At 45.8% G+C, this 12708-nt stretch overlaps 1 protein-coding gene across 1 annotated transcript in view; it reads left to right on the top strand.

Moving 5' to 3' along the window:
• LOC147476416 (4-coumarate--CoA ligase-like 9) overlaps positions 1-12708 on the top strand; it is a 52030-nt gene that overhangs the window by 33584 nt on the left and 5738 nt on the right. The window contains exon 8 of the mRNA XM_086585722.1: positions 5435-5480. Coding sequence (XP_086441848.1) covers positions 5435-5480 — 46 coding nt within the window. The remainder of the gene's footprint in view (positions 1-5434; positions 5481-12708) is intronic.

Below are 12708 nucleotides of genomic sequence, written 5' to 3'. Positions count from 1 at the left end.
TGTAGTACGATAAGCCCATAAAACATGATTCAATTCATCAGCCCACGCTCCTTTTCAATCAAAACAAAAGCTAGCCTAGTTGGTTTAGAGAGTTAGCTTTCACAGGAGGTACCTGGGTTCGAGCTGTGATGAAGCTGAAATAGGTAGAACTAGGTTTGTCTACCACAGTCTGATTTCATGAAGACAATTCACATCTGAGCTCCTTTTCGGTCTTCCAATTTTCTCTTTAAATTGTCCATGATGATTTTGTTTAATGCCTCGGCTTGGCCATTCCCCTCCGGATTATATGGCGTCGAGAACTTCTGTTTCACTTTGTAGGCTTGAAGAAATTGACGTACCTTTCCACCAGTAAATTGTGTTCCATTATCTGCAATGATTGTATGGGGTAAACCGAATCTGCATATTATGTTCTCCCAGAGGAACTTCTTCACATTCTCTTCTTTGACTTGCTGTAGTGCCACTCCCTCCACCCACTTGGTGAAATAATCAGTGGCGGCCAACATAAATCTTCTCTTGCCGCTGGCCGTGGGCAAAGGCCCCACTATATCGAGTGCCCACATGGCGAACGGCCACGGACTAAACACATTATGCAGTGGCTCTGCCGGGGAATTGATTAGTTGTGCGAACCTTTGGCATTTCTCACAAGTTGTTGCATACTCTGTTGCATCCTTCTTCATATGAGGCCAAAAATATCCCTGCGATATCAATCTATGGGTCGTGGTTCGACCCGCTGAGTGACTTCCACAATCACCTTCATGTACTTCGGCCAACACTTCTTGCACCTGCTGTGGCCCTATGCATCTCAATAGTGGTCCGCTGAAACTCTTTTTGTACAAATCCCCATCTAACAAAACGTATCTTTGGCTAACCTGCTCCATCTGGCGTCTCTCCTTGGTATTTTCTATCTCTGCTCCCATAAGAAAAGTTTTAATGGGCGTCATCCATCCTATCTCCTTTTCAACGGTGAGACACACACTCTCAGTTTCTGATGTACTAGGCCTGCTCAAAACTCTTACCTCAATAGAACGACCCTCTGTTCCTGGAAGCACCGCGGCAACAAATGCTAACGCGTCGGCATGTCTGTTCTCACCGCGGCCCAAATGAGCAAATTGAATTCTTTTGAACTTACTAGCTTTTTGTCGTAGAACCTCTAAATATCGTGCCATCCTTGGACAACGCGCCACAAACCCCCCATTCATCTGACAAATAACCAAGTTAAAGTCCGAGAACACCGATAACTCGTTTACTCCCAGATCCTGTGCCATATTCAAACCTGCTATCACTGCTTCATATTCTGACTCATTATTAGAAGCCGCAGATCCTAGTTTCATCGATAACTCCAGCCTTGTGTTGTCGAGGGAGTCACCAAAACCACGCCAATCCCATTTCGATTAATGCGTAGGCGATCCGTCATGAATACTCTCCAACCATTCTTGGCGTATCCCAAGGGTCCAGGGATCGCGACCATTCTTCCTCCCCCGATCCATAACCATTTCCTCTCCCCAAGTGGGATCCTCGGCTGGAAATTCTGCTTTAGGAACTCTCTGCCATGGCTTGCGCTTTTTCCGCATTTGTTCTAACCTCGATATTTGATTTAAGTAACAACTAAGCATCACCGCCCATTTCAAAGCATTCTCCTCGACTTTTACGCCTTCAACGCTTGCTTGAGGCAGATTTGTTATCACTACCAGCGAGTGCGCATCGAAATAGGGTTTCAACTTTAATCTGAGAGAACATCAACGAAAGCAGCTTCATACTTCTCGATTCTCATCGTATCGGCGTCTGCTAGCATAGGGTTTTACTCTAAAATAAACCGGCTTCTATCTCTTCTACAATACGCACAAGAACTGAACTTATCGCGTACAAATAGAGATACAATATCTCTCCTTCCTCTGGCCGTGATAGCAAAGGGGCTTTCCCTAAATAAACCTTCAACTCCTGAAAGGCTTCCTCACACTCAGTGGTCCATCGAAAATCTGGCGTTTTCCTCAGCAAGCGATACAACGGTCTGCATTTGTCCGATGATTTAGATATAAATCTGTTCAATGCTGCGACTCTTCCTGCCAACCGTTGCACTTCTTTTACATTCTGAGGGGACGGCATCTCCACTAGGGATCTGATCTGCTCGGGATTGGCCTCTATTCCACGATACGTGACTATATAACCCAAGAACTTCCCCGACGATACCCCGAATGTGCATTTCTCTGGGTTCAGTTTCAGACTATGCTTCCGCAGTATGTGAAAGGTTTCCTGGAGACCCTTCAAATGTTCCTCTTCTGACATGCTTTTCTCCACCATATCATCAATATATATTTCCATGCCCTTTCTAATCTTGTCCTCGAACATTTTTTTTCCCAACCGCTGAAATGTAGCCCCCGTATTCTTCAACCCAAAAGGCATTCTTGTATAACAATAAGTACCTCCTTCCACCACGAATGTAGTCTTTTCTTGATCTGGGGCAAAACATCGCGACTGGTTATATCCCATGGAAGCATCCATGAAAGAGAATACCTTGAAACCAGCTGTTCTATCTACTAACTCATCCACCCGCGGCATAGGATAACAGTCTTTAGGACACTCTTTATTTACATCTTTAAAGTCCACACACATTCGAACCTTGCCGTTCTTTTTTGGAACCGCGACCACGTTGGACAGCCATTCCGTACATCCTACGTCCCTGATTATACCCGCATCCCTAAGCCGTATAACTTCTTCGCGAATCCCTTCCGCGTATTTGGGTCTTACGCTTCTCATCTTCTGTCTTATAGGCTTCGCACCCTCCTTCATGTGTAAGTGATGGCAAGCGAACTCTGGATCTATTCCTGTGATATCTTCAATCGCCCAAGCAAATACGTCAACATTCTCTGCTAACAATTGTGTCAGTTTGAATTTCCACTCTTTTGGCAAGTCCGACCCAACTGAAGTAAACTTTTCTTCCTCTCCCACCCCCAGGTTCACGATCTCAATTTCATCCAGAGTTTTTGGCCTCTGATGAAAGTCGCATCCTTCAGTGAGTACTGCTTCCTGTAATTGCTACGCTTCTCCCTTATCATTCATCGGCTTTTCACCCCCTATTCCACGGACCATACTTTTTACCATCACTTGGTGTATATTCTGAGCCGCGACCTGATCCCCCTTTATTTCGTACACCCCCCCCCCCTTCGCGGGGAAGCGGATCACCTGATAATAGGTCGACGGAATAGCCTTCATTTCATGAATCCATCTTCTCCCTAGAATGGCATTATACTGGGACCCCGTATCTACCACCATAAATCTGGTGAATACCGTCGTCGGACCTGCTATTACTGGCAACGCTATTTCCCCCATAGGCTTTGTCATGCTTCCATTGAAGCCATACAAATTTGTCTGAGAAACCCTCAACTGATCCCTATCTATACTCATCTCTTCCATGGCCCTTATAAACAACATGTCTACTGAACTTCCGCAGTCTATCAACACTCGCTTCACTAGATAATTACCCATTGCTATGGTAATCACCAACGCATCTTCATGCGGCGAAATCACTGATTCCAAGTCTTTCGGAGTGAAAGTTATGTTCCCTTCGGCAATCGCGGTTCCTGAAACTAACCGCGTCATGCTTGTCACCTCATTAACCTATTGTAAGCTCGCTGTCCTTCTCATCTTGTCACGGTGGGCATTCCTCCCGAGTGTCTCTCCACTGTAAATGACATTTATTGTTCCCAAGATCCTAGCGGGAGCCTGTCCTCTCTCCGCATGACGAACCTCCGCGACATACTCTCTAAAGCATCCCTTCTCAATCATTCTTTCCACCAGCCACTTCAAAGCATAACATTCCGTTAGTGGCGTGGTTTCTAATCGATGATAGGCATAGAAAGGTTTTCCCTCAATCTCTCGGGTGTATTCCGCGATCCTTCATAATCTTTGCACCCCTTGATAAGTGGCAAGATTTCCTCTAATGGCCTATTAAGAGGTGTTTGTTCTATCTCACGATGCGACTTTCTTTCCGCGAATATCTCTCTGTTCCGATCTCGATCCCGACCTCCGGGTCCACGTCTTTCCCTCATTGGATCCCCTTCTCTCTTCTCTCTCCCTATCTCTTCTCTCTTACTCTTTATCCATCCTTATCCGCTGACCTTTGCCTTCCCGATCTCTTTTGTTCCCTCGCATTTCTTTGCATTATATCTTCGTACCGAATATACTTTTCTACCTTTGGGTACAGAGCGTGCAGAGTGGTGATTTCGATTTTGGACACTGATTCGTGCACCCTAATCCCTTGCTTCAAGCCGTGCTGAAATGCAATGACCGTGGTATGCTCCTCCAGATTTTCCACCCTCAGGGTCTCTTCTTTGAATCTGCACAGAAACTCCCTTAACGACTCCGCTGACCTCTGTTTGATGTTAAACAATGCCGCGATATCCACTACCCTCCGTTTCTGGTGGATGAAATGGTCCACGAAGGCTCGCTCTAGTTCTTCAAACCTACTGATGCTCCGCGAAGATAGGCGGTAATACCAATCCAAAGCGCCCCCCTTAAGGCTTGCAGGGAACATCATGCAGCGCAGTCCGTCATACTTATTTTCCTACCACAATGGCATCTGTTGTCTAAAATGATGCAAATGATCAGTTAGATTAGCCTTTCCCATCATACCTTCGAATCTTGGTTGGTGAATCTCTTAGGTACCTCTGAATTCGGATCGAATCCGCCCGATGGATTGTTCTTGTTGAGGTTAGCAACCTCCTTTTGAGCGGCACTTTGGTTCATTTTTTCTACCGCCGCTTAGGTTCTCTATCTTTCGATCATGGCTGTACCACTTCCAAATAATGGATGCCCTCTACCGTATCTACTCCCCTAGGCGATATACCTCATTCTCCCCTTCCATCTCATCATCCGGCGATCCCCATGTTCCATGTCATCTTGTGCGGTGTCTCTTTCCTTTCTCAACTCATCGTTCTCGTTTCTTAACCTGACTATTTCTTCTTGCATAAGTCTGGTGGCGTCTGCCGCCACATCAGATATGTCTTCCTCTCTACCCACCTCTCTTTCTTCACTCACTTCTTCCTCTACTACCTCTCGAACAACTTCTTTTCTAGGTCTTCCTACTCCCTTTTTTGTTACGGTGGCCATTTTATCTCGCTATTCCCCACAGACGGCGCCAAAATGTATAGACTGTGATCACTCCTTTTAATCTTACTCGTCTCTCGTTCTTTTCTTTTTTTCTTTTCCTCTCTTCTTTTTTTCTCTCTCTCTCTCTTATATATCTTCTCTCCTTCCACGTACCGCAACGGTTATCTTGCGGTTCTGGTTCCGCTCTCCCACTCTCCACGTTTCGCAGCAGTTCTAGAGCAGTTGGGATACCGCGAATCTGATCCTGTGCAACCTGTCTTCCCACGCTATACCGCATCCGGTCCCTTTGTCACCACTAACCTCCTAGGTCATGTGGACGTCCTATACAATATACTTCAATCTCACGCAGAAATTGTTGATGCTGCTGTGATACCGTATGTATTTGACATGTATACCAAACAATATAGTTCATGTTTTCTTAAGAGCAAAGTTTTTTTTCAGGGGTTAGGTGTAGTGGCCTAATAGTGGATAGTGGACTGGGTCAGCGGAGAAGAAAGGGGAGCAGTGTAGTAAAGGAAGTCGGGGAGTATGGGATCGAGTCTGCGGAACCATAGGCAACGGACGTGGCATATGTACGGTTGGAAAGTGAACCGAGGGATGAAGGGAGAGATGGACGATCTAGATTGGGGTGACCCAGTAAAGGAAAGGAGACTAAGCCAGCGGGACACAGAATGGAAGGGTTAAGGTAGATTAATAAGATAACCTGGGTAGCATGAGAACACAACTGCAGAACCCTAGATTGCGGACGTGGACTAGGTATGGTAAAAAAGAGGGCCATAGATGGGGGACAGGTGGATGATCCGGATACGAGGGAAAGGGGTATAAAAAGAAGGGGAGGGAAACAGAGAAGAGAGGGCCGCACAGTAAGAAGTAGAGAGAAAGAGAAAAGAGTGTGAAAGAGAGAAGAGTTAGTGGGTGTTTGAAATCTTATTACGTTTTTCACCAATTTAATTTGTTTAGATTTTAGGTTCTTACATTTGGCGCCGTCTGTGGGGACATAAAAGCAAGATAGAAATGGCACCTAAGAAGCAAGTAGGTAGACCGAAGAGGGTGGCGGTGTAGGAACCGATGCCAGAGGCGGTGATTGATGAAGAAGGAGCCAGAAGAGAGGAGCAAGAAGCAGAAGAGACGCGGCTCATGAGAGAGGAGATCAGGAGGTTAAAAGAGGTGAATGACGAGTTGAGAAGGGAGATGGAAAGGGAAGAAGAAAAGACAGGCGGAGAGGCAAGTGAGGACACAGAGGAGGAAGAGGATGGGCCAAATCTTGTGGAAAACCCAGTAACCGGCTTGATAGTTGAACAGGTGCAAGAGATGATAAATAATAACAGGGAAGCCAACCGACAGCAGACGAAGGGTCGAGGGGGAGCAGCTAGTCAGGTGGTGGCCGGACTAAACCGCAACCCATTAGCGGACGACATCTGGGCGTCGGAGGTCCCAAAGCGTTTCAACCAGCCTAGGTTCGAGAGGTACGACGGGAAAGGAGATCCAACGGATCACATTCTCCATTTCCGACAGCAAATGCTGCATGGGAAGAATCTCGATATGATGGGCTGCGATGTATGATGTTCCCGGCTAGTCTAAAGGGAGGGGCATCGAACTGGTATTATCGGTTACTAGTGGGAAGTATAAGAAACTTTCAGGAATTGAAACAAGCGTTTATAGATCACTTCATACACCAGAAAAAGCGGGTGGTGGATATCGCGGCACCGTTCAATGTTCGACAAAGATCAATGGAGTCAGTGAGGGAGTATCTGTGTCGATTCAAGGCTGAGACATTGAAGGTCGAGAACCTGGATGAGAGAACTACAGTGATCGCTTTTGAAAGAGGGTTGCGGCCAGGAACAGGAGTACACCAGTCGGTGGCGAAGAATGAGATTGCAACCTTGCATGAACTATATCCGCGAGTGGAAAAATATATCAGATATGAGGATAATATGCAGAAGGAGTCTAAGAGAGCCGGGAAGGCAGTACTATCGTTGGAGAAAGACAGGGGACAGAGAAAGGCGGACGTGACTGAAAAAGAAAGCGGTGGGTACCGCGGATACCTATCACGGGCAGAGAGGAGCCGGGAAGGGATTTGAAGGGAAAACAGGGGAAAGAAGCCATACCGCAAGATAGAAGTGACACCGCTGAATAGGTCCCTTAGTGAAATATTGGCGTTGATTAAGAACTTGCAGGGATATGAAGGGTTGCGGAACACCCCAGGAGACCTACCTGATAAGCCTTTCTGCGCCTATCATCAAATACGCAATTATGAGACCGACGACTGTTATGCACTAAAGTGGATGGTTCAACTATTAGTGGAAAAATGGAGGATGAGAGAGTTTGTAAGGGGAGCACAAAATGAGGAGCGTGGGCTGCGGCAGGATCGAATACTTGGAACTATTAATGTGATTTTCAGTGGCGAAGTGTTGAGTCATAACGCTCATAGAGACAGGGTGAGAAGAACCATGAGCATCCAACAAGTTAATGAGGGGACAGACAGACCGAGAGCAAGAGTAAGGGGTAGCAAAGGACAGAGACAGGATCGTCTTTAGCAGTGCGGACTTATAGGCGGTGGATTCTCCCCATGAAGACGCGTTGGTCATCATAGTAGCAATGAGCAATTACATGGTGAAGAGGGTGTTGATAGATTGTGGCAGTGCAGTGGACTTGTTGTTTAAAGGAGCATTGGAAGAAATGGGGATTGATCATAGGCAGTTGAGGCCACCGCGAACTAATTTATACAGGTTCAATGGGAGCATGACGGAGCCTATGGGAGAACTCTTGTTGCCTGTAACCACAGGTCCGGTGACAGTATTTGCACGATTTATGGTGGTAGATTCTTTTTCTCATTACAATGCAATTTTAGGGAGACAGTGGATTCATGAGATGAAGGTTGTCCCATCAACATACTATCAAGTGATACGGTTTCCCACCCCAACGGATATGTATGAGGTTCGCGGAGATCAAGTGACGCCAAGAGCAGTCACAGGGGTACAGCGAAACAGTTGATCTATAAACCGGAAGAAGAGAACTCGAACCCGAGGAAGCGGCAGGCATAACAATTACAGTGCGCCGCAGTGGAGGAAAAGGGGGAGGCAACTACGGGGCCAAAGACACTGGACGAGGTTGAAGTAGTGAATATTGGAGGGGAGGACGAGAGGTTTACTGCGGTAAGATCCATCTTGTCGGAGGAATGGAAAAGTAAATTAATACAATTCTTGTCAGAAAACAAAGACGTGTTTGCATGGTCAATTGAGGAGGTTACGGGATTGGATCTGGAGTTCGCGTGTCATCGGTTGCACATGAAAGAGGATGCAAAACCGGTGAGGCAGAGGATGCGGACCATTAGACTAAAGCATGCAGAGAGCATTCGCGAGGAGGTTACACGGTTAAAAGGAGCCAGAATAATACGAGAAGTGGAGTTCACAAATTGGCTATCAAATGTGGTTGTGGTACCTAAAAAGAATGGCAAGGTGCGTATGTGCATCGATTTTACGGATGTGAATGTCGAGTGTCCGAAGGATAGCTATCCCATGCCGCGGGTAGATGAGCTGGTGGATAGGACAACAGGATACAAAATATTCTCATTTATGGATGCCTCCATGGGGTATAACCAGGTCACGATGTATGGACTGGATCAGGAGAAAACAGCCTTCGTGGTAGAAGGTGGCACATACTGCTATACAAGGATGCTGTTTGGGCTGAAGAATGCCAGAGCCACTTTTCAAAGGTTAGGAGAGAAAATGTTTGAGAGCAAGATCCGAAAGGGGATTGAAGTATACATAGATGATATGGTTGAAAAAAGCATGTCGGAGGAGGAGCATTTAGAGGGCTTAAGGGAGAATCGGGATACTGCAAAAGTACAATTTGAAGTTGAATCTAGAGAAATGCACCTTTGGAGTGACCACAGGGAAATTCTTAGGCTACATTGTTACTCATCGGGGAATAGAGGCAAATAATGAACAGATAAGAGCTTTGATAGAGATGCCTTCTCCGCAGAATGTCAAAGAGGTACAGCGGCTTGCGGGCAGGGTAGCGGCTTTGAATAGGTTCATTTCCAAGTCATCTGATAAATGTAGACCATTGTATTGGTTATTGAGAAGCACCCTTGACTTCTCGTGGACATCGGAATGCAAGGAGGCGTTTTAGGAGTTGAAGAGGTACTTGGGCAAAGTTCCATTGTTGTCTCGACCAAAATAGGGGGAGAAGTTGTACTTGTACTTGGGGGCTACCGATTATGCAATTAGTTAAGTGCTTGTCCATCTGGTCGACAGGGTGGAGAAGCCGGTGTATTTTTAGAGCAAAACATTGCTGGACGTGGAGACGTAGAATTGAAAGGTATGCCTTGGCGTTGATCTTCTCGGCTCTAAAACTGAAGCCCTACTTCGAGTCACACTCAGTAGTGGTGGTGACAAACTTGCCACTCAAACAGGCATTAAGGACAGAAAAGTCAGGAAGAATGTTGAAATGGGTCGTGATGCTTAGTGCATACGAGATACTGTAGGAACCGTTATTTCATAATGCAAATTTCTACAAACTGCAAAAACCCACGCGCAGTGGAATTAATGGGGTTCACGGTTTTGGATAGGAAAATATACTTGTAAATCCGGCTTAGTGATAACTCTAAGAATCCAATAGCTATGAATCTGAATCAACAATCAACCCCTTGATCTTCTGTTGTATTCCTTTAGAATAGATTGGACATTGTGTGGGCAACGATCTACCAACCCCCTTCATTCTCACAAAGCTAGATCCAATTTTGGATTTATCTTTCCTTGCCTCTCTTTTCAATCCAGTGAAATGTTATTTCGGCCAAGAGAAAAAGGATTCTATTTATAGGCTACAACAGGGACCAAAAGGAGAAATTAGGGTTGGGCCTCCTGACGGGCTTAGGCTTCCCATGTTCGGCCAGAACACACGGCCCAAGTCCATCAACAAATGGCTTATTCCACTAAAGGCCATTGTTGCACTACCGCCCTAATCCCAAATTACGTGTCAGCATTTATGGGCTCCATATTATATGCTCGTTGATCTCCCCATGTTTAAGATATCGAATGTCCGTTGATTAAGTCAAGTTACTGACAACTACATTAATCAACTTCTTATGTCCTTGAGTAATACCACTCAACCTCATTGTCATGTCGGAATAAATCCACCTGCAGGGTTTACATGACAATCTTTTTGAGCTCCTCAAGGGGACATCATCAACCCAACTTCCTGTGGGTCACGGATTCCTTCTATAATCAACAGCACACCTTACATACAATGTCATTACCCAATCCATCGAGTTTGTTGATTTACAAATGAATCTCACTCATTGATGATTTAAAGTAATGTACAATGTACATAAGTGCCCGTTATTATATCCGGATTAAGAGGACAAACATCCATAATAACAGAGGCTTTTGTTCTCTTATATAGTCAGTATAAAGAGAAACAACCTCACTTGGTCCTGTTCAATACACACAAAGTGTACTAATGTAATCATATAGTCAAGATAGACTAATACCAGATTATACTACAACCGTACCAATGGTTTGTCCAAATCCATCTAGGTTGTGAACGATTACTTATACTTTATAAGGTACTGATGATATGATCTTCTGTGTTCACACCATATCATCTACAACATAAAGTATTAGACACATGCATATAACTAATAACATATATAATATGCATAACATTTGCCTATATGATTCTCATTCAAAATATAAATAATTAGAGTTAATACAAAAGTAATGCTTTTAGTGTATAACCCTATCAAATACAATATCAGGTAAGGACAGCGGAGAAGGCGAAGGCGGTGGCGGAGTTTCTAGCGGAGTTCCCTGTGGAGGATCCCACGTGGGGAGAAGAGATGGTCATGGAGCCGGAGGGGGATGGGGAGCCTGACTTACTAGACCCTTGGGATAAGAAGAATGGATGGAGAGTGTTCGCAGATGGATCTGCCACTGACGCATGCAGCGGCATAGGAGTTATGTTGGTTACACCTGATAATAACAGAATATAACAGACCATGAAACTGGGGTTCGCGGCATCCAGTAACAAAGCCGAGTATGAGGCGGTGATAGCGGGATTGAGAATGGCCAAGGATTTGGGAGTAAAGGAACTGACTGTGTATTCAGACTCAAATCTAGTGGTGTGTCAGACTAATGGAGGGTTTGCAGCTCGGTGTCCACGAATGGCTAAGTATTTGAAGGTGGTGCGCGAAAGGTCCAGCAAGTTTGAGAAGCTTCGGTTTGTACATCTAGGTCGTGGTGAGAATACGCATGCGGATGCCCTGGCGTACGTGGCTGCAGCCATACCTGGGTTAGAAGAAAGAACGATACGGGTAGGAAGATTGGAGAAGCCAAGCACCGAGGAGTTGGTAGAGGTGTGCCAGGTTATAGAAGAAGAGGGGGGATGGATGGATCCCATTAAATATTTCTTGGAGGGAAATGAGGTGACAGACAAGAAAGAAAAAAGAAGATTGAAATGCAGGCCCGCAGATATATGTTACATTTGGAAGGGAATTTGTCTTCGGAATAGCTTCAATGGGCCCTTGTTGAAATGCATAGGCCCGCGGCTAGCGTCAGAGGTGCTAGCAGAACTGCATGAAGGGGATTGTGGGAGCCATTATGCGGGAAGGACTACTGCACACCGACTCTTGACGCAGGGCTACTTCTGGCCCCATATGAAGAAGGATTCGGTGGAATTCGCTAAGAAATGTGATAAGTGCCAAAGATTTTCACAGTTGATCTTCGCCCCAGCGGAACCCCTACATAACATCTCAAGTCCGTGGCCTTTTGCTATGTGGGCGATGGATATCGTGGGACCATTGTCCATGGATAGCGGCAAAAGGAGATACATGTTGGCAGCCACAAACTACTTCACTAAATGGATAGAAGTTGTCCCTTTGCAGCAGGTGAAAGAGACGCAAGTGATTAAGTTTCTATGGGAGAACATCATATGTCGGTTTGGGTTACCGTATGCCATCATTGCGGACAATGGGACACAGCTCACAGGATCTAAGGTGGCGGCGTTTCTGCAAGCATACAAGGTGAAACAATGGTTCTCGGCCCCTTACCACCCCGAGGGTAACGGACAGGCTAAATCTTCCAACAAAACGATACTGAACAACCTGAAGAGGAAGTTGGAAGATAAGAAGGGAGTGTGGGCCGACGATTTGAACCATGTTCTCTGGGCTTATCGAACCACACCATGGACAACCACCAAGGAGACCCCATTTGCCTTAGCATATGGCGTCGAGGCTATGATTCCTTCAAAAATGGTGGCAACTACCATGAGAACCAAGGCTGTGGAGGAGGGATCGAATTGGCGCATCTTGGCAGGGGACTTGAATTTGGCAGAGGAAAAAAAAGACTCAGCTTGCATTCGGTTGGAAGAGTATCACAGGAGGTTACAGAGGCAATACAACAAGCGGGTCAAGCCGCGTCAATTCAAGATAGGAGAATGGGTGCTCCGCCGGGTGACTCCGAGCATGAAGGAAGAAAGGGATGGGAAGTTGGGCCCAAACTGGAAGTGGTCGTACACCGTGGTGGTAGTAGGAGGGTCTGAAACTTATAAGCTACAAACAATGAAGGGCAAGCTAATATAAAAGCTTTGGAATATAAGAAT

The sequence above is a fragment of the Coptis chinensis genome, chromosome 9, assembly GCF_015680905.1.
Source record: "Coptis chinensis isolate HL-2020 chromosome 9, ASM1568090v1, whole genome shotgun sequence".
In the NCBI taxonomy this organism is placed as follows: Eukaryota; Viridiplantae; Streptophyta; class Magnoliopsida; order Ranunculales; family Ranunculaceae; genus Coptis; species Coptis chinensis.
This window is presented reverse-complemented; position numbering and strand designations above follow the sequence as displayed.